This window comes from Scardinius erythrophthalmus (assembly GCF_964197995.2).
Source record: "Scardinius erythrophthalmus genome assembly, chromosome: 22".
NCBI lineage: Eukaryota > Metazoa > Chordata > Actinopteri > Cypriniformes > Leuciscidae > Scardinius > Scardinius erythrophthalmus.
The window spans coordinates 32,922,640-32,947,163 of NC_138242.1; the positions used below are offsets into that span (position 1 = coordinate 32,922,640).

At 39.0% G+C, this 24,524-nt stretch overlaps 1 protein-coding gene across 1 annotated transcript in view; it reads right to left on the reverse strand.

Moving 5' to 3' along the window:
• The window catches only part of sspo (SCO-spondin), a gene marked incomplete at both ends in the record, with an annotated part of 151,703 nt that overhangs the window by 105,414 nt on the left and 21,765 nt on the right, over nucleotides 1-24,524 (reverse strand). Inside the window, 12 exon segments of the mRNA XM_081352804.1 lie at nucleotides 2,583-2,785; nucleotides 2,875-3,009; nucleotides 3,536-3,792; nucleotides 4,453-4,547; nucleotides 5,671-5,848; nucleotides 14,789-15,041; nucleotides 16,684-16,849; nucleotides 16,957-17,175; nucleotides 18,480-18,652; nucleotides 19,169-19,292; nucleotides 21,777-21,918; nucleotides 23,576-23,816. Coding sequence (XP_081208930.1) covers nucleotides 2,583-2,785; nucleotides 2,875-3,009; nucleotides 3,536-3,792; nucleotides 4,453-4,547; nucleotides 5,671-5,848; nucleotides 14,789-15,041; nucleotides 16,684-16,849; nucleotides 16,957-17,175; nucleotides 18,480-18,652; nucleotides 19,169-19,292; nucleotides 21,777-21,918; nucleotides 23,576-23,816 — 2,186 coding nt within the window.

Below are 24,524 nucleotides of genomic sequence, written 5' to 3' on the forward strand. Positions count from 1 at the left end.
ACCATGCATAAACATTATTCTATCAAAAATACAAACATGTACATGCAAGTTGTTCACATAATATGGTAGCCCTGTTTGTGCTATATAGAGTGAATCTACACCTTTGCCATTAATATGTTTATAAGCAACTGAAAAAAGCACAAATGTCAGGGCATGTCAGAACATCTCAAGGACCCCAAAAACCCCTCAGACCCCAGAGGGTTAATTGCCTGTTCAGAATCATGATCTCTATTTGAAAAAAAAAAATCGTGTTTCTCAATTTGTCCAGAATCGTGCAGCTCTATCGCATGACATTAAATGTTTTGTATAAAGCCCTTTGTGCAACATAAATAAAATTGTACTTACTTACTTGAAAGGTCCAGTCGGAAATGACCGATTTTATGCCTAAACTTAATGGAAAGGTGAACTTTAGATCTCCTCTATTTGGGTACCAAAATACGGGAGGCCTGGGGGGGTTTCAGTTCAACCACATGTGGTTTCATGTCATCTTTACACACCCCATCGGCAAATCATAGAAAAATTCAGTTAAGACATTTGTATTCATCTTAACAATGTACAACAAATCAATATACAGAAAAACAGATTTCTAAAATAAGGTATAGGCCACAGATCTATAAGTAGGCTACAGTTTTCAAAACTGAACAGGTGATATTGTGTAATATTCAGTTACTGTAAGAAACTGTTCCAGCGGGTGGAGTTTACTGGTACTGAATATTACACATCCCCTGTGTATACTCTAGGGCTGTTTTCGACTAAGGATTTTCATAGTCGAATCTGATTCGTTAGATTTTGCCGTAGTCGACTGATAGTCGAACCTTTTTTTTTTTTTTTTTTATAGATAGCAGCTAGATTTTTTCCATTTCAAACAAAAGAGCTAAAAAAACTAAAAGAAAAACATGGTGTGTAACAAATACCTTTTATTTATTTAAAGCCAGATGAACAAAACATATCACACATATATCATAACATTTCATAAACATGAGGAGCAATATGAGAGAGAAATTTGGTGATGGTTGTTTAGGGACATTATACCACATAAAGCTTTTTCACGCCCATGAGAACCGCGTGGATTCAACTCACAGCCGCTCCGCTGCCCTGCTGAAAATGTGAAGCAGAAACGCTTAATATCAGATAACGTCCATAATAATTGGACTCTGGGTTCGATTTTTTGACCATTTTCAGTGGTTATGAGGAGCAATATGAGAGGGAAATTTGGTAATCATTGTTTAGGTACATTAAACCACGTAAAGCTTTTTTCACGTTAGGACTTATAAAGCCCATGAGAACCGTGTGGAGTCAACTCACAGCCGCTCCGCAGCCCTGCTGAAAATGTGAAGCAGATTTTTGAATAAATTTTTATTTATTTACATTAGTAAGCCACAGGACATCGTCTTTCAAAACATGACCTGCGCGAAAGCGAACAAATAAAAAAAGAAATTGTACCCAGCCCTTCTGAAAATGCGAATGCGTCTCTGTCCCCAGCACATTTCAAACCAAACTGACGCCCATGTATTCGACTATGAGGTTCATAGTCGAATCAGACCTCTCCGAATCGAATCGTTGAATCCTCGACTATTAGAAGTCAGCCCTAGTATACTCCATTAACTGGAACAGATTTTCACTGGAACTGATTATTACATCCCAATATTATGTAATCAATCAGCATGTTGTTGTGTAACTTCACCTCTGGGAACAGTATTTCACAATTTTTCACAGGAACTTAATATTACAAACAACTATTGCGAAAGAACGATTTCAAAACAAGGATTGCGAAAGCGTTGCACGGATTATGAATTTGTTCACTGTTACCGTTGTAGGCTATAAATTTTGTTAATAAATGTTGAATTCTAGTTTGGCTTTCTCGTGTGTCCCTATTTTTTTTTGTGTCCCTTTTGAGCCACGGGGCGAAACGGGTACGGATTGAAAAACCAAAGCAACTGTACGGTTTACAGATCTGAGCACAGCTGAGACTTGTTCTCTGGTACTTTTGGTGTAGGATATTTATTTCCGTCAAGGTCAGGCTGCGATGTCAAATGTATTCCCAGGAATGAGTGATGCGCTTTCCGCTTTTAAAGTTTTATAAAATAAGTAAGATATGGCTTGAATGGTTTAAAAGCATTAGCAAGAATAAAAGCGCATTATATAATGTAACGCCATGCAGCCAAAGGATGACAGAAAAAAAAACCGGATGCTGCGTTAATTGCGTTAAATATTTACTTACCACTGAGACTTTCCCAATTTCTATCAGTAACGCTTATTCAGCTTCTACTACCTGCGCAGATATCGACGGCACAACTGGGTTGTAGTTTGCCAGGTTGAGCTCACAAATGGGTTGAAATGTGTATGATGTGTTGATTGCGCGAGTAGGATGGGTTTTCATACAAGATCTGGCAACTGGACAACCTTGGAATAATATATTGATGTGATTATTCATATAACGACGTTTGGGCCATACAAATAGCGGGAGTTTCACGGGAGAAATAACAAAACGGAAGGGGGTCGGGAGATGGGTGTGAAATATGGGAGACTCCCGGGGCAAACGGGAGTGTTGAAAGGTATGCCCATAATTTGAGAGTACTTACAACGCAGGGGTCACGCAGATCCTGGTCTGGGACATCAGGACACGAAGGGCTGATCTTCCAGGAGTTTCCGAACAGTTCCGGAGTGGACTCCATGATGCCTTGTCTCGTAGTGAAGTCATTCTCTGCGTCTCCGTCGAAATTCCCACACAATCCTCCGACTCGGCCGCGCAGATGCGGAGTTAGCCGGACGTAAACACGCATACCTGCGCAGACACACAGATGCAGTGCCGGACACTAACAGCTTTTCATCACAAAAGCAAAATCAAGGAAAAACACATGAACACAGACGAACCTCCGTCCCAGAGCAGAGTGACTCCGAGCCGAGAGGAGAGCGACACGAATAACCCGACGCGCTCCAGGATCAGGCCGCTGCCCGAATACGACTTTGGAAGAGTCACAGGAATCCCGTTGACCGTCACGGATTTACCTGAGAGAAAACATGAACATGAACACCTGATGTCAAAATATTACTCGCATAAAGCGTAATCAGATCTGATGTTGTAATCACTGCCTTTTTACATCAATGTAGTGCAAAAATCAATCAATGTGCAGTTGTTAATAAAACACATTTTACGATAAAAATGATTTTTTTTAAATAAATAAATCTAGTCTATAATAAAAAAAATATTATTTATTAAATAAATGATTTATTTTGTATTTATTAGAAAGTAATTAGTAATTATTAATACATGTATTTTATGCATACTAATATATGTGTGTGTGTGTGTGTGTGTGTGTGTGTGTGTGTGTGTGTGTGTGTGTGTGTGTGAGTGTGTGTGTGTGTGTGTGTGTGTGTGTGTGTGTGTGTGTGTGTGTGTGTGTGTGTGTGTGTGTGTGTGTGTGTGTGTGAGTGCGTGTGTGTGTGTGTGTGTCCTCTCAGCAGATGTAACTCTGGTGTGTGTGCGTGTGTTTATGTGTGTGTGTGTGTGTGTGTGTGTGTGTGTGTGTGTGACCTCTCAGCAGATGTACGGCCGTGTTCCCGACGGTCAGCGTGACAGATTTAGTGCAGGTCACCCCTGTGCTCCCGCACGGCACGTTCTCCGCGCTCACACTGAACAGCCCGCTGGACTCCTGCGCCAGGACGTACTCGCAGTCGCCCAGGAACGAGAAATAACGCCCGTCAAACGTGATGTAGTGCGGGTCCCCGGTGGCCACGCAGGTTCCCGAGCAGAACGCCTGCCCGCAGTGCCAGCGCTGCTCGCCACACACACTGCCAATACACACCAGGGTTAAAGTCAGCGTTCAATTCAGTTCACATTTATTAGTAGAGCGCTTTTCACAACACACATCATTTCACAGCAGCTTTACAGAAAATACATGAGTTCATATTACAGTTTAGAGTGATCTGTCATCAGAGGAAACTGAGTTATGTATTTCAAAATCACAGTTAGCTAAAAAGGTAATAATTTAAACAATGTAATAATTTAATGCAGAAACAATAAGCTCATTGAAGTAATGAATACTTAATTGTTGAGCATGAAACAATAGTCTTTTTATCCCTGTTGTGACGTACGTATATGCGAGTGAACGGCTTCTTGATCAAGAACAAATGTAGGGCGGCGCTTGATTTAGTCTGTGATTGGATTGATGTGTGTTGGGTGTTGTGGATTGGGTTTACATCAAAAACACTTTCTGTAATGTTTTCAGTTACTAGGCAAGGCAAGTTTATTTGTATAGCACATTTCATACACTATAGGTAATTCAAAGTACTTTACACAGAAAGGAATTAAAATAATAACAAAATAAAAACAAGGAAAATTAAAACAGTTATAAAAGGAATTAAAAGAGATATAAAGATAATACAGTTATGATACATAGATAAACTATGAAGCTTTCAGATGTTTGGACTCAAATGAGTGTTTCTGCTCACCATGTGTTGCAGTCTTTAGAAATGGTGTCATTGGTGAAATAAAGTCTGCCGTTGTGATGACATGGACACTCGTCTGGCTTTACACACTGATCACCCTGAAGACACACAAATACAATGATGAATCCACTGATAAATGTTTTTAATGGTGCAAACCTGGTTTAAAATGAGGAATGGGCAGAACTAATGTGACTATCTCAGCCTCCTGATTGGTTGAACTGTGAGTCTGTTGTGCTAATTCAGCCCATTGAATTATGTTTACGCTTTTGAAATTCCCATGAAATCAGGGTTTTGTGAGTTTTGTGGCTTTGTATTAATGTCAGCTAATCTAATGTACACACAAAACAAATAAAATGGATTCGAGGAGTTTTGTGGTTGAAATTTAAAAAAGTAACAAATCCTTCCCTCACGGATCAGTTTGACCCCCTTAGGAATGAATGGAATGTGAGGAATGCTTCAGTACACATAGAAAAACCTAAACATGCTCAAAATTCAAACTAAAAATGCTAAAACTTTAATAAAAAAACATGTGTTACATGTGTATCTGAATGTACACTGAAGTGAACTGACTTTAGGATCCAGAGGAACAGCTCATTTGCTCATATAGAGCTATAAGGACATCTAGAGTCGTGATATATCATCTTATATTATTTATTTTCCACAAGAGGTCGATGAGGTCCAATGTAAGATATTTAGAGCTGAATTAAAAGGTTTAGGCATGAAATTGTGAGTTATTTTTGATTTTAAATTGAAAGAATGTGAGGAATGTGCTTAAATTATTATTTATTTATTATTTATTGATCAAATCTAGTGATTTAAAGGTAAATAAAATAAAAAATAACAAACAAATCTCCAAATAAATTGCATTAAAAAATAGAAAAAAATATTATCAAAATGAAATAAAATAAGCTTTCTGGACAAAACAAAAAATTAACTATAATTTTAGGGCTTCGGGTCAGTTGGGATGATTTGGGAAGGCCAGTCTCATTCTAATTTTTTAAAAAAATGTTTCCACTTGTTTCGGAATGTTCAGAGAACATTCAAATGTAACATCCCCGCAACGTTTGCAAAATGGAATGTTCGTGTAACCAAGGAAAAACATAAAAAAAACTGGACGTTTAGAACGTTCAGAGAACATTACATTCTTAGAAGATATTTCTGTTGGCCAATGTCAAGCCGTATGATGTGTGTGTGTTTAGATGGTGTTTCAGGGACACACACCAGCAGCACAGTCCCGTCCGGACACACACAGCCGTGGACGGGTTCAGTACAGGCGTCCAGAGGAGAGCTGGAGCACGTCCTCAAACACGATCGAGGAGAGAAGATCAGAGATCCTGGACACTGATGGACCTCAGGACACGAGAGATCCGTGCAGTTCCACACGCCACGCACACACACACTGCAAACACAGGCACAATACACACATTAGACAAGACAACTAATAAGTTTAGGTTCTACTACATTTGAGGAATCATTCACGAGCGGAGCACAAAAGCTGCAGAACGTTTTATTGCGTAATGTTATAGGTTTGATCGCATCACTAACAGTATGAGCACTAGTAAACGTGATGCTTATCGAAGACTGTAGAAAAGGCCTGAAGAAATACACGTTTTCTTCTCTTTCATTCTATCTGCTTTCAATCGGTTTGTAAGGAGGTCAGACAGAGGTGAAACAGAGGTCACACTGTTGGGTTCTGTCAGGATATGGAGAGGCAGAAGAAAGGTCAACATATAATGAGTGTTTGACAGTTAAATAAACACTAAAGCGTCGCTCTGGAGGCTGATAAACCCTCAACCTTCAGCCCCACTAACATATCTGATCACTTATACAAGTCTGAATGTCGCTGCATTAGATCAAGAGTCTGTCTCTGTGAATCTAAAATACTGCAGGATCTCTTTACTGAAGTCACTCTTCTTCATCAAGTCTTGTTTGAATCAACTGTGTTTTGGTGATTTTTAGAGGCATGCATAAATCAATAAATAAAAAAATAAAAAAATCTAGATTGAATAAAATAAAATTGAATATAAAATATATATATAAAATAAAATAAATTCATGAAATATAATTTTAACAATGAACGAATAAATCTAGAAAAAAATAACTAAATAAATAAAGATAAAATACATAGAAATAACTAAATAAATATACAAATAAATCTAGAAATAAACATATAAGCTAAAATAAATAAATCTAGATATAAAATAAATTATTAAATATAATAAAAAAATGTTTTTTATGAATCTAGATCAAATAAATTATAAAATTAAATAAATAAATAAAGATAAAATAAATAAATCTAGATAGAATACATTTAAATACAAAACAAATAAATCATCAAGATAAAACCCCTCTTTTGTGACACCATAAATAATTGCTGGGAAACAATCCCACAAACAAGTCCTTGCAGGGAAAACACAAAATAAATAAAGAGAATCAATAAAATAAATATATTAATTAATAGATTAATTAACTAATTAATTAATGACAGGTGTGTGACACCATAAAGATTTGCTTGCAAATGATCTCACAAACACAATACTGAATGCTGTCTTCATGTTTACCCCAGATCTATTGATTTGAATTGTGAGCGGGTGTTTCACATGCAGAAATACGTTACTCATAAACACACACATGTGGATGTTTAAGGAAACGCATCATAAATGTGCAATCTCAATCTGCGTTTCATTATCGTTCTGACCCAAACTCCACATTACCCCACCGAACATCAAGCCCAGACGAGAAGCACGTTAGATACCAGCCGCCATAAACCCGTGTTAGACTTGGCTTTCCTGCTAAGACAAAAGCTGAGAACAAAACACCCTGCAATAAAACAATAAACCGCACCCGTGGAGAGAAGACCTCAAAGAAAGAGTACAGGACATCGTTTATCTATGCATCCCTGAGTCAAGTCACTGAAAGTTCACCGAAGAATGCCTATATATCACATATGATGTATCTTGTGAATATATAGCTTTTTCCCTTTCATGTTTGGTATCATTTTAAATGTCTTAGTGTGATTGGTAAAATGCAATCACTTGTATTGGTAAGACTCAGTCACTTCAAGACATCTGAGAATCCTCTTCCTCCCCCCCGAAACCTGGTGTGTGTGTAGTAAATATTTACAACCCCTTTGGTCTGTTCTGAGTATTTAAGGGAAAGTGGGAAATTCTGTAGTCAGAAGAAACAAATGCAACAAATGTGTGTCTCTCACTGTCTGGTCTGCATTTCTCACTCATAGATTCATTCTTTGAGCAATTGATGTTATGTATTTATTATTTCAGAACTGAATTCTAATTGTTTAATTATGTAATTGGCATGATACATTTTTACCTGACAAATAAAATGTTATATTTGATTTATTCTGGACTCTTCTGAAATTATTATGACCAGTAGATAAAGTGGAGTCTGGCATTTCTGCAAATCTGTGCAAGAATAGGTCAAACTTAAAGCGTAGTCAATAATTTATTCCTTAAAACTCATCTTTGATCACCAAAAGTACATATTTCAATGTTTTTTCCTTGAACAAAATGTCATCATGCACTCTCAGGAAAAAAGGTTCGCTTTTCAGAGAAGAAGGCAAGGTAAAAAAGGTTTTTTTTTTTTTGCACAATTCACACCCAGCGGTAGCCTGATTCAGGAAAATAATATCCGAATGCTCCACGTGAAACTTCGTTCTTCCGATCTTTTACCATTGAGTCAATTCTCAATTGATTTAGATTAATAAGCGCGAGGGAGAGAGAGAGAGCGAGACAGTTTGAAGACGCGCGCGCGACCGGGCCTCTCTCTCTGCTCATTCTCTCAGTAATATGCGATTTTCCTCAGACATACGTTTTTCTCCCACACAAAAACAGAATTTTATTCCAAATATGTAAAATTCCGCGTTGACACTAGATTCCGCGTAATTTGCCAATTCCGCGATTCCGTGATCGCGGAAATTATAGGGCCCTAATTAAATATGGAGTAATTTCAGCCACAGCCTCAGATGAAAACAACTGAAGAGAAAAGAAGACATTAAATCTGTGAAGATCTCAGCAGAGGAGGATTAAACAACTCCAGCATTACCAGCTTCACTTATTACTAACCAGACTGACTTTATTTCTGTCACACGTCTACAGAAGTTTTATTGAGAATTAACAGAGGTTTAACTCTAATGTGTTTCATTTGAAGTCACCATATCAGTGGTTAGTGTTTCCATTAGTTAGGCTCTTAACTCGTATTATATCTTTTATCTTTTTTGGCCGCTGTGACAGTGTGTGTGTCAAACACATTTACAGCAGCAAATAAAGCTAAATTGACTTGAGATCAGATGAAGATGGTTTCCTGTTGATGGTTTGATAATCATCATGAAACAACCTGATTCACTAAGGTTTTTATAATTTAGCAATTGTGTTGATCCACTAATATATTCACGTCACAAACCCTGTGTTACTGCAGCATGAGACCCAGCAATATTATAACAATCAGAAGACTTTAACAAACATGAACATGAAAAAGTCCGTTTATGATGACGCACACAGACATCAACAATCAGCGTATGAATCTCAACAATGGTGACAATCAAAAGTACTTTGCTGCAATGCATGCTGGGTACCAGCATAGTACAAAACTCCCAGCATGTATTGCAACATGAATAAATTATGCACCTGAATTGTCCTATAATTTTGTTTGATTCAAAATTGATTTTATTTTTTGCTGTTGTTTTTGTTGTGAATTAGTATCTTTTCAGTGATGTTCTGAATTAATCTGTTTATCTAAATATTTGTGATTGTCACCATTGTTGAGATTCATACGCTGATTGTTGATATCTGTGTGTGTCAGCAAAGGCCATTTTTTTTTTCATCTTTGTTAAAAGATTTAAACCGATTGTTATATTGCTGGATCTCATCCTGCAGCAACACAGGGTTTGTGACGTGAATATATTAGTGGAACAACATAATTGTTAGATTATGCAAATGAGCACAATTGAGCACAGAGATCCACTGGTTGATGATCACACGTTGATCTGATTGGTTACAAGGTAGTTTGTGACGTCAGAAACACCAGCGATTTTAAAGCGTGTTTTTGAGACTGTCTTTGGTTCACTGCAGTTTTAAGGAGGAAATACTCAGCAATGCTGTCGACTTATGAATTTACACATGGTTTGTCTTAAAGGGGACATATCATGCTAAATGCACTTTTTTAGCCCTTAAATGCATTTTGTTGTATATTTGGAGTGTTTAGAAGTACAGAAAAGTTGAAATTATTCTCTTCAGGTGCTTCGTTGATATCTTTATATTCTGTTTTGGTCATATTTTTCAACCTGTTCCGATTTTTCTGTTATCTATGACGTTTTGTGAACTATCACGTCACAGTATTTGCAGCGGAACTGACAAATAAGGACATTGACTTCCAGCCCAACACTTCGAGCGATCCGCCATTATTATTTCTCGCTGCAATTTTGTAGTCCAAGCTAAAGGATGCAGAAGTTACGAGAGGGTAAGTTAAAATGATCGGTTGTTGGATGTAGTAACCCACACGCTTCATTACACCGTCTAATGTAGATGAACTGCCGCGCTTGTGACAGGGCGCATGTTTAACTGAAAGAACGAGCAGAGAGAGAGAGACCCGGTCGCGCGATCGCTCACTCTCTCTCTTCAGAGCCAGGCGAAAGTGTAAACAAGACATCACCGTCTTCAAACTAGACGCTGTCTTGCTCTCTCTCCCTCACACATATTAATCAAAATAAATCGACACGGTGGTAAAAGGTCGGAAGACCAAAGTTTCATGTATAAATACAGTAACACACCATTGCGATACATCCATATGAAGACGTTGTTCTGCAGGTTCGTCGTCTTCATTTTCATTTCGCTCCGGCTCCAACTCTGGCTCGAACATGTAAGGCTGGCTGGACAAGTCTTCCGTTGTTGACATTTTGTTAATAACGTGTGAATAAAAAATTTCTGTGCCGCTAGATAATCCTATCTCTGCTATCAGACTACAAAAATGGCCAAACGGGGTGGAGTTGAACCGAGTGTATCCTGGAGAGGGGGCGGGGTATGACGTGTCTCAATTGTATTTAAAGAGACCGCACCAAAACGAGTTGCTCTCAGAAGCACCTCAGAAAAGGGGTAGAAAAGGGGCCTGTGGAGCTATAATGATGAGGAATTCAGACCCAAGCATTGCAGTTCCGCTTTATATAGGCCACAAATGTATGATTTATATGTAAAAGGGAACAATTTAAAAGCATGATATGTCTCCTTTAAAGCATATTAAAAACACCACATAGACACATAAACAACATTAAAAGCTGGATTTTCACCACGAAAACACGACCGGCCGATGTGGATTTTCTATGCGATATCGGGTCCCTAATGAACAAATCATTTAAAGTACGGGATACCCAGAATAATCAAAGATCTAAATTACCATATAACCAATATTTATGATTAGTTTCCAATTAGAAACACAATCTAAATTTGATAATCAGTTGAAATTGGAGTCAGATTAAGTAAAATCTAAACTAAAAAAATTAAGTGAACACAGGATTCTGTCGATGGGTCGACGGCTGACCTGAGGCACAAGAGATGCAATGAAATCAACCTATCCCGAGACACAGAGCCCGTGGGTCATAGAGTGACTTCATCAGATACCTCACACCTCTCACACACTCGCTGACTGCCAAGAACACCCTAGCAACCTCACAAAACACCCTAGCAACCTCACAAAACACCCTAGCAATCCAACAGAACAGCCAAGCAACCTCCTTGTCTTCAGAAAAAGTAAAAATCTAGGTAATTAATGCAATTACATTATTTCCAATATCAGATCATAGAAACATGTTTCATTTAAGACAAAGACAACTGATATATTTCATAAATAAACATGTAAGCAGGAATATAAAATAGATGTTTATCGCTCTTCACATTGGTTTCTGATTTTTTTAGCTTTCCTCTTTGGTCCACATACTGTACATGCATTAGTTTGAGTACAAAGGTGATTTCTGATGATTTTGCTGTGTTATCAGAGTGCAGGTGATAAAAATCTGCCCACAAAACCATAAAGAACCATAAAACATACATGATGCTTTTCACAACACCACCATAAAACCCTTGATGGGGACGACGGACAGACAGACTTTATGTTGCATAAAGAAAAAAAAACAGCATAAATGAAGCTAATATTACTACCATGAGGAATAAATACCCCCCCAAAAAATTAAATAAATAAAATAAATAAAATTATAATATATATAAATAATAAATAAAATATATATATATGAATTACAATAATGAGACTTCATGAAGAAAATGTGCTTATTAATAATGATAATAATAATAATAATAATTGGGTTGAATGTAATCATCTGGACTATCACCTTCTTTAGATCTGCCTAAATTTTTATCGTTTTTAATTGTTTGTTGCTGTTATTTTCTTGGGTTAGGGTTCTTGAAACAATCTGTATTGTATAAAACACTATATAAATAAAAGTGGCTTTTAAAGTGAAAATTAGACTTGTTAAGTGCAATTTCTCCATGAACTTGTTGCACATTCACTCTGTAGAAGGGACCTGGGTAAAGTCTATTTCTTGTCGAAGGATCAGAACCAGCGACCTTCGGCTGACCTGCCCTGACCTTTAACCCCTTCACCACCCTGACCTTCAACCCCTTCACCACCCTGACCTTTAACCCCTTCACCACTCTGAGCTTTAACCCCTTCACTGCCCTGACCTTTAGCCCCTTCACAACCCTGACCTTTAACCCTCAGCTTTATCTCCTTCACCACCCTGACCTTTAACCCCTTCACTGCCCTGACCTTTAACCCCTTCACCACCCTGACCTTTAACCCCTTCAGCACCCTGACCTTTAACCCCTTCACCACCCTGACCTTTAACCCTCAGCTTTATCTCCTTCACCACCCTGAGCTTTATCTCCTTCACTGCCCTGACCTTTAACCCCTTCACTGCCCTGAGCTTTAACCCCTTCACTGCCCTGACCTTTAGCCCCTTCACCACCCTGAGCTTTAACTCATTCACCACCCTGACCTTTAACCCTGAGCTTTATCTCCTTCACCACCCTGAGCTGTATCTCTTTCACCACCCTGACCTTTAGCCTCTTCACCACAGTGACCTTTAACCTCTTCACCACCCTGAGCTTTAACACTGACCTTTAACCTCTTCACCGCCCTGAGCTTTAACCCCTTCACCACCCTGAGCTTTAACCCCTTCACCGCCCTGACCTTTAACCCTGACCTTTAACCTCTTCACCACCCTGATCTTTAACCCCTTCACCACCCTGAGCTTTAACTCCTTCACTGCCCTGACCTTTAACCCTGACCTTTAACCTCTTCACCACCCTGACCTTTAACTCCTTCACCACCCTGATCTTTAACCCCTTCACCACCCTGAGCTTTAACTCCTTCACTGCCCTGACCTTTAACCCTGACCTTTAACCTCTTCACCACCCTGACCTTTAACTCCTTCACCACCCTGAGCTTTAACCCCTTCACCGCCCTGAGCTTTAACACTGACCTTTAACCTCTTCACCACCCTGACCTTTAACCCTGACCTTTAACCTCTTCACCACCCTGACCTTTAACTCCTTCACTGCCCTGACCTTTAACCCTGACCTTTAACCTCTTCACCACCCTGACCTTTAACTCCTTCACTGCCCTGACCTTTAACCCTGACCTTTAACCTCTTCACCACCCTGACCTTTAACTCCTTCACCACCCTGAGCTTTAACCCCTTCACCACCCTGACCTTTAACACTGACCTTTAACCTCTTCACCACCCTGACCTTTAACCCTGACCTTTAACCTCTTCACCGCCCAGATCTTTAACCCCTTCACCAGCCTGAGCTTTAACCCGTTCACTGCCCTGACCTTTAACCCTGACCTTTAACCTCTTAACCACCCTGAGCTTCAACTCCTTCACCACCCTAAGCTTTAACCTCTTCTCCACCCTGACCTTTAACCCTGACCTTCAACTTCTTCACCGCCCTGAGCTTTAACCCCTTCACCACCCTGAGCTTTGACCCCTTCACCGCCTTGACCTTTAACCCTGACCTTTAGCCCCTTCATCACCCTGAGCTTTAACCCCTTCACCGCTCTGAGCTTTAACCCCTTCACCGCCCTGACCTTTAACCCTGACCTTTAGCCCCTTCACCACCCTGAGCTTTAACCCCTTCACCACCCTGAGCTTTAACCCCTTCACCACTCTGAGCTTTAAATCCTTCACTGCCCTGACCTTTAACCCTGACCTTTAACCTCTTCACCACCCTGAGCTTCAACTCCTTCACCACCCTGAGCTTTAACCCCTTCACCATCCTGAGCTTTAACTCCTTCACTGCCCTGACCTTTAACCCTGACCTTTAACCTCTTCACCACCCTGACCTTTAACTCCTTCACCACCCTGAGCTTTAACCCCTTCACCACCCTGACCTTTAACACTGACCTTTAACCTCTTCACCACCCTGACCTTTAACCTCTTCACCGCCCAGATCTTTAACCCCTTCACCAGCCTGAGCTTTAACTCCTTCACTGCCCTGACCTTTAACCCTGACCTTTAACCTCTTCACCACCCTCAGCTTCAACTCTTTCACCACCCTGAGCTTTAACCTCTTCTCCACCCTGACCTTTAACCCTGACCTTCAACCTCTTCACCGCCCTGAGCTTTAACCCCTTCACCACCCTGAGCTTTAACCCCTTCACCGCCCTGAGCTTTAACCCCTTCACCGCCTTGACCTTTAACCCTGACCTTTAGCCCCTTCATCACCCTGAGCTTTAACCCGTTCACCGCTCTGAGCTTTAACCCCTTCACCGCCCTGACCTTTAACCCTGACCTTTAGCCCCTTCACCACCCTGAGCTTTAACCCCTTCACCGCCCTGACCTTTAACCCTGACCTTTAGCCCCTTCACCGCCCTGACCTTTAACCCAGACCTTTAGCCCCTTCATCACCCTGAGCTTTAACCCCTTCACCGCCTTGACCTTTAACCCTGACCTTTAGCCCCTTCATCACCCTGAGCTTTAACCCGTTCACCGCTCTGAGCTTTAACCCCTTCACCGCCCTGACCTTTAACCCTGACCTTTAGCCCCTTCACCACCCTGAGCTTTAACCCCTTCACCGCCCTGACCTTTAACCCTGACCTTTAGCCCCTTCACCGCCCTGACCTTTAACCCTGACCTTTAGCCCCTTCACCACCCTGAGCTTTAACCCTGACCTTAAACCCCTTCACCGGCCTGAGCTTTAACCTCTTCACCGCCCTGAGCTTTAACCTCTTCACCGCCCTGAGCTTTAACCCTTTCAGAACAAGCTTCACGTCGCCCCTCATGAGTGAGAATTGGTAGCTGTGTTTTTCCTACCAGCTGTTGCAGTTCTTCTGTCTGGTGCTTCCCGCGGGATAGATTTGGCCTCCGTGTGTGCAGGGACACATGTGGACAGGCACACACTGACCCTGACTGTCCTGTGCCAGTCCGTCGGGACACTGACACCCCGGCACACAGTTCCCTTCGCCCTCGTCCCCCTCACAGCTCCATCCGCTCCACAGATCGGCACAGGACGATCCGCACGGACGCCCGCACTCCTGATACACCTGTCCTCCAGAGCACCGCACCGCTGCAGGAGAGGAACACACACCTGAGCTTCTATCACTACTTCTGATATTTATAATCAACATTTCTCTCGGCTCTGGGGACGCATTTGAACAGCTCTCATATGTCTTGTGCCACATTTAACACTATCATATATAATATTAAATATGAATATTATTTTAATAATATATATTATATATTCAATTGTATTATAACATTAAATGTATTATATAATTTATATAATTATTATTAATAATATATTAAATACAAATATAGATCATATTACTTATTTAACACACATAATACATAAAATGTATTATATATTATAAAAATGCTACAATGATATATTACATAATATATTCTATTAAAATATATGAATTACATTAAATAATTGTAATAATATTCATATTAAATATTACAAATATGATAGATTATGTAATCATGTGTGATTTCACCACTTTGACTGTCATATATAATATTGAATATTAATATTATCTTAAATAATGTATATTATTATATAATAATAAATGAAATGTATTTTATACAATTAATATATTTAATTAATATATTGTTAATAAATATCAATACATAAAATAATATAAATATTGAATAAATAGTTTTATGGTGTCAGTATTACAGTGTAAGTACTGAGTAATAACAAGTACTACTACATGTCCTTACTACAGGGTTAGGATGAGGGTTTGTTTAGGGTTAATTGCATGAAATGATGCATAATTTATGGTTATTTCTACAGTAACTACATGTTACGTGTAACACTGACACTGTAAAATAAAGTGTTACCCACATTTCAAAAATAATATTAACATGTAATATTAACATCTTAAGATTAAAATTTCCTACAGCCGCACACTGTCTGACTTAACCACTTTAATTAATACAGATAATAATATTTATACAATACATAATATAAATAATTATAATCAGAATAATAATATTAACATGTAATATTAACATCTTAAGATTAAAATTTCCTACAGCCGCACACTGTCTGACTTAACCACTTTAATTAATACAGATAATAATATTTATACAATACATAATATAAATAATTATAATCAGAATAATATTACATAATATTACAAATATCATATATAATATTAACATGTCAAATCTTAACATTAAACCATTCCTTACAGCAGAATGTGTAATTTCACTTTATTTTATAGAATATATATATTATAATATAATTTATATATCTAATACGTTTTAATAAATAATAAATATTATTCATAATATTAACAATTATAACAAATAATCAGAATAATATTAAATAATATTACAAATATCATATATAATATTTTAGTGCTTGGCAACGATTAATCACATCCAAAATAACAGTTTGCATTTATATAATACATGTGTGTGTACGGTGTATAATTATTTTGTATATATAAAATGTGTTATTTATATATAAAATATTTATATTTATAGTATATATAAACAGTATAGTATATATATGCAAATATTTCTTAAATATATACATGCATATGTGAGTGTATTTATATATACAAAATAATTATACACAGTACACACACTTGTATTATGTAAACACACACTTTTATTTTGGATGCAGTTAATCGCGATTAATTGTTGCCCAGCACTAATAATATAAACATGTAACATCTTAACATTAAAGTGTTTCTTACAGCAGAAAGTGTGATTCCTCCAGCTGACCGGCGCCCCCTCCTGGGCACACTGACGGGCGTAAGCGGCGAGGACGATGCATTGGCACGACTTCTGCGGATCGCAGCCACACACTTCACTGAGACACACACGCATGTACGGCTCTCTGTCCACCACGTCATGACACGCCTGCAAGACACACACCGTTTCCATCAGCGCCTGACCAATTAATACAAGCACTTACCTTTTCTATTCTATACTATTCTAATTGTAAATGTAACCCAAAGCACACTGACCTGAAACACTGAGCTGTGAATGACAGAACACACACTCTCTGCGTACTGTCTCCGCTGGGTGTACGTCCCGCAGGGGTCAGAGGTCATCGCTGAGGGCAAAGGGCAGGAGCCCGTTCTGAATTTGGCGGCAAACGAGGACACGCTGTTCTCGACGTCACCCTCAGGTGTGGTGAAATCATCATGCTGACTCCAGGTCAGAGTGCCACACAATCCTCGAACCTGACATCACAACAAACGGTCATATGACCAACCTGCTAGTTGAGTTAGCCTCAGCTACCAAATTCTATTGTTAAGGGCCGTTCACACCGAGAACGATAACTATAACGATAACTATATTTGCGTCCACATCAAGAACGATAACTATAAAGATAACAATAACGATAACTATATTTGCGTCCACACCAACGAACAATAACGGTCTGTTTATTCTTGCGCGCTGCGGTTTCAAAGTGTGTACAATGTCACTGAACATGTTGTTTTCGCTGTTCTTGTTGCATTTACACGGCTTTAACCAGTAGATGTCCTCAGCATGCTGTGTTTTGAGTGAAACTTGTGTTATCAATCTAATAATTTAACTGTGAATTTAGCTGACGCAGTCAATATAGTGGAATAAAAACACCTAGTCTTTTTCACCGCAACTTCAAAGAAAGCAAGACAATGTTGTCGAAACGAGTAAAACTTCACACCGTTTATTCAGAGGGTATGAACGATTGTTTTCCATATCCATTTTCTTTCAAAGAAACTTCACATGTCAAACAATGGTGGATTTTTCTGCACCTCGGTGATTAACTTCTCCGCAATGTCGTCTGCCATTTTAAATGTGTGAGCCCTTAAATTACAATGGATTCTGATTGGCTGCCAGTGTTTTATTGTTCAACAGCTGGAAAAAAAATATTCCCAAAAGTGAACCCAACGATATCGTTTCTAAATATCGTTATCATTATAGCTGTGGTGTTAACTCCATATAAGGGGAATAATGCCCCTTCTTACAAGATGTAAAATAAGTCTCTGATGTCCCTTGAGTGTGTATGTGAAGTTTGAGCTCAAAATACCCCACAGATCATTTTTTATATTTTTAAAAATGCATCGTTTTGTGTGTGGGCTCTTTAAATGCAAATGAGCTGCTGCTCCTGGCACAGAGGGCGGAGCTACAAGAGCTTGTTCTTAGCAGAGCCATTTAGAGCCCTTTGTTGCGAGGCGGGGTTTATGTAAATTTTAGGAAGCTTGTGAGGAAGCTTGTGTAGACCCAATCAGTCGTTTGCTGTAAAATAAAATATCTCCCTTTGCTTTGAACTTTGAGCGTTGTAACTTTGCAGGTGTTGTTTATGCTCAAACAGCAACATTACACACTAACTAAAGTTAGAAAAGAGAAATCACAATCAACCACCCCTTTAATATTGAGAACCATTTTAAGAACTATATCTTTATCATCCTTGGTGTGAACGGGCCTTTGGAATCCATATTCTATTATTAGAATCTGTAAATAAATGAAGACTGAAGAGATCAGTGTGTTACTGTGGTACCTTATGAGCAAACCCCGGCTGTAGGGTGATGAGGAGAAGAGGCCCTTCCAGATGCCACATCAGTCGAGCCCCGAACGCCTGGATCAGCAGAACACTCGAGGAAGCCTTTCGGACCATCAGATCTCCTGTGATCACCGGCAGAAGCTCTCGCTGACCGTTCACCAGCACTGAACCTGAGATTACAGATTTACAGTCTTCTTGAGGACTTCTGTTTTGCTGTTTTATGTTGTTGTGTCAATATCTGTTTTATATTGTATTGTAAAGCTTTGTGGAAGATAAAAGTAACTAGAGTGAAATGAAATACATATACATTTGTGTATAAATAAATCTAGATAAGAATCTAGATCTAGATCTAGATAAGATAGAATGAAAGAAAGAATGAAAGAAAGAATGAATGAAAGAATGAATGAATGAATGAAAGAAAGGATTAATGAATGAATGAATGAAGACAATGAAGACAATTGGATGGATGGATGGATGGATGGATGGATGGATGAAGAGAAAAGAGAGAGCTGGATATATGGATGGATGGATGGATGGATGGGTGAAGAGACAGATGGAAATATGGATGGATGGACAGATGGATGGATGGATATGTGAAGAGACAGATGGATATATGGATGGATGGATGGAGGGATGGACGGATGGATGGATGGATGGATGGACAGAAGAAGAGAGAGATGTATGACCTGAGTCAGTGAGTGTGAGTGTAGTCGTCAGCGCAGTGACCCTCAGCTCTCTCAGACACCCAGCAGATCCTCCTGAACACTGTCCTGCACTGATGCCCACGCTGAGCTTCTGGTCCACGAAATCCTGCAAACACACACCGATGATCTCAAATCACTCCAAACACAGACACAGATGATCTCAAATCACTCCAAACACACACAGATGATCTCAAATCACTCCAAACACACACACAGATGATCTCAAATCACTCCAAACACACACAGATGATCTCAAATCACTCCAAACACACACACTGATGATCTCAAATCACTCCAAACACACACCGATGATCTCAAATCACTCCAAACACCACACACTGATGATCTCAAATCACTCCAAACACACACACTGATGATCTCAAATCACTCCAAACACACACCGATGATCTCAAATCACTCCAAACACACACAGATGATCTCAAATCACTCCAAACACACACAGATGATCTCAAATCACTCCAAACACACACAGATGATCTCAAATCACTCCAAACACACACTGATGATCTCAAATCACTCCAAACACACACCGATGATCTCAAATCACTCCAAACACACACAGATGATCTCAAATCACTCCAAACACACACACAGATGATCTCAAATCGCTCCAAACACACACTGATGATCTCAAATCACTCCAAACACACACTGATGATCTCAAATCACTCCAAACACACACACACAGATGATCTCAAATCACTCCAAACACACACACACACACACACACACACACAGATGATCTCAAATCACTCCAAACACACACTGATGATCTCAAATCACTCCAAACACACACCGATGATCTCAAATCACTCCAAACACACACTGATGATCTCAAATCACTCCAAACACACACCGATGATCTCAAATCACTCCAAACACACACACAGATAATCTCAAATCACTCCAAACACACACAGATGATCTCAAATCACTCCAAACACACACCGATGATCTCAAATCACTCCAAACACACACTGATGATCTCAAATCACTCCAAACACACACACACCGATGATCTCAAATCACTCCAAACACACACCGATGATCTCAAATCACTCCAAACACACACACAGATAATCTCAAATCACTCCAAACACACACACACACACACACACACACACACACACACACACACACACACACACACACACACACACACACACACACACACACACACACACAGATGATCTCAAATCACTCCAAACACACACCGATGATCTCAAATCACTCCAAACACACACCGATGATCTCAAATCACTCCAAACACACACAGATGATCTCAAATCACTCCAAACACACACCGATGATCTCAAATCACTCCAAACACACACTGATGATCTCAAATCACTCCAAACACACACACACCGATGATCTCAAATCACTCCAAACACACACCGATGATCTCAAATCACTCCAAACACACACACAGATAATCTCAAATCACTCCAAACACACACACACACACACACACACACACACACACACACACACACACACACACACACACACACACACAGATGATCTCAAATCACTCCAAACACACACCGATGATCTCAAATCACTCCAAACACACACCGATGATCTCAAATCACTCCAAACACACACACAGATGATCTCAGATCACTCCAAACACACACCGATGATCTCAAATCACTCCAAACACACACACAGATGATCTCAGATCACTCCAAACACACACACAGATGATCTCAGATCACTCCAAACACACACCGATGATCTCAAATCACTCCAGACACACACAGATGATCTCAAATCACTCCAAACACACACAGATGATCTGAAATCCCTCACACACACACACACACACCCCGGGTCTCCTCAGTGACTGACCTCGACGGCTGTGAACTGGCAGTCTCCGCTCTGAAGGCTGAACCTCTTCTGGTCGAAGGTTGTGACGTGATTTGAGATCATCGGTTGTGACCGATGATCTCAAATCACTCCAAACACACACACACATAATCTCAAATCACTCCAAACACACACACACACACACACACACACACACACACACACACACACACACACACACACACACACACACACACACACAACCAAACACACACCAATGATCTCAAATCACTCCAGACACACACCAATGATCTCAAATCACTCCAAACACACCAATGATCTCAAATCACTCCAAACACACACCAATGATCTCAAATCACTCCAAACACACAGAGATGATCTCAAATCACTCCAAACACACACCAATGATCTCAAATCACTCCAAACACACACCAATGATCTCAAATCACTCCAGACACACACCGATGATCTCAAATCACTCCAGACACACACCAATGATCTCAAATCACTCCAAACACACACCAATGATCTCAAATCACTCCAAACACAAACCGATAATCTCAAATCACTCCAGACACACACCAATGATCTCAAATCACTCCAAACACACAGAGATGATCTCAAATCACTCCAGACACACACAGATGATCTCAAATCACTCCAAACACACACAGATGATCTGAAATCCCTCACACACACACACACACACACACCCCGGGTCTCCTCAGTGACTGACCTCGACGGCTGTGAACTGGCAGTCTCCGCTCTGAAGGCTGAACCTCTTCTGGTCGAAGGTTGTGACGTGCATCGCTCCGATCACAGCGCACTGAGCTTCACATCTCTCTGCAGAACACTCCCACTGACCGGCTCCACACACACTACAACACACACACACCAGGAACCTTCTCGTCAGCTACATTTATAGATTTTCATTTTACAACACAGATCATTTCAAAGCAGCTTCACATTTACATTCATTCATTTGGCAAACGCTTTTATCCAAAGCGAAGTACATTGCATTTCAAGGTACACATTTACATTCTCATCAGTTCTCATCAGTTCTTGCTTTCCCTGGGAATCGAACCTATGACCTTACCGTTGCAAGCGCCAATGCTCTACTGTTTACAGGAACTGTTTACACTCTACTCTACAGGAAAGCTTAACAGTGATAACAGGAGATTACAGTATCAGAGATTGTTTGGCTTTACAGCAGCTCTAGAATAAAGTTACTGTCCAGATAAAGTTAGTTTTGATTGATTCACTTCCATTGTAAAGATCATTAGTTATTAACTTAGGGGCCACTAACACACACCATTCTAACTAACAACAGAAAACTTTTACTGTGTTCTGGACGTACATTTGCACGACACCAGTGTTTGGAGCTCGAGAACGCTAACTTTGAAACAGGCTCCAAGGTGCAAGGTTCGAATTTTTTTGAAAAATGTTCTCATCTCTGTGTAAACTTCAAAAACGTGAATCTGTGAAACCGGTGACGGCATGAACATGCATATCATGTGTTTAGTCTATAGATCTGTGCGTTTGAATGTACAGTCAAACCAAAATGTATTCAGACACCTTCAACATTTCTCACATTATCACAGTTTATTCGCTATAGTTTAGAAAACGGTAATGAAATATGAGCAGAACTCAGTTGATATTTGACTGGTTTTGTCCGTCCTTCTGTTAGACTGTCTCACACATGAATTATGATGAATATCTGTCAGCTGTTAAATTTAACTACACAATTAGATAATACCAGTTTAGCTCAACCAATCACCAAGCAATGCTTCATTGTGTTCAGTCTGTGTGTAAAAAGAGCATTAGCAATTAAAGAAAACACACTTCAGCAAAACATGATCAGCTCAAAGTGTCCCAATCATTTTTGCTCCCAAATCGTAATAAATTGTATTGGTATGAAGAATTTTGGGCTATAATATGTCACAGTTTACTTTATTTTGCTCTCCTCACTAACATAAATAAACTATAGTGTCCTGCACCAACAGGAGGTCATTTATGCCCAATGCTGTGAGACTTTACAGTTCATCTATCCAGTGCCGAGGTCTCATTAACCATTCAATCAGGAATTAGATCACTACACCCATCGTAAAGCTGTACTTAATGCAGTTCATTATCAGACATAAAGTATCCATTACTGCTTCTATTGTTTGACCGGTTTTTATTTATATTTGACTCTATTTTGTCCTTTTTAAACTTCAAACAAGCAACAATTTGTTTATTTATCATATGTGTGTAAAGTGTGTTTTGTGTGTACTGTGAGTACTTTACTGTCTTCATGTATTGCTCTTAATGCGCTTTAATTTCCCAACTGGGATCAATAAAGTACTACTACTACTAGTAAAAAAAAGATCAGAAATTATATCTGGTGTCTGAATAATTGTTGGTTTAACTGTATATGTGCACAGAGCAGTCTTTCTTTAACATCGCTAAATTACTTGTCCGGCAGCATAATACAGAATTATTAGTCGTTTCCGTGGATCCATGCGAACTGGAACCAGTCGTCTCTGTTGGACCCACCATGTGTTGCACCTCTGTCTGATGGCTTGTCCTGCGCTGTACGTGCGGCGCCGGTGGAAACAGGGACAGTCGACCCGTCGCACACACTGACCCGCGTGCAGGACCAGACCCGGAGGACACTCGCACCCCCCCACACACTCGTCCCGACACTGACCCGACGGCGGAAGACCGGGAGACGAGCAGCTCGCGGGACAGGACGACACGCAGTCCGAGAACACCTGACCGCGCAGACACACACGCTCTGCAGACGGACACACAGCAACAACAACTTTACTGTGTTTTTACCGTTGCAAATAACAGGCATTATCATTGTTAAACAAACACAATACATGTAGCATGAATAGAAAGAGAAATATATATATATTAAAATATTATATTAATATATATATATATATATATATATATATATATATATATATATATATATATATATATTTAGATATATATGTATATATATTTAGATATATATGTATAAATATAAATAAAACATTATAAACAAAATAAAATAAATATAAAATATAATAAATACATTCTATATATATATATATATATATATATATATATATATATATATATATTTAGAGACAAGTTTGTTTATTATTTTTTATTTATTATATAAATAAAATTGTATTTATTTTAACGTCATTTATATTTATTTATTTTAATCATTTATTTATTTTAAATAAATTAATAAATAAGTTGTTAATTTAATTTTAATTTATTTATTTTAATCTAATTTCATTTTTATTTATTCGAGAGAGATACCGTAGTTTTTCTCTTGTTCACCTATCCATTTTTATCTATTTTTTAAATTTATTCTAAACTATGTTTTATCCATGTATCCATAACACATTTATCTGAAATACATAAAAACAAAAGAATAAAAATAATAACATTAAACTTTAAAAAAAAATTCAGCTGCTTTAAGGATTTCAAAGTAATTTTTTTA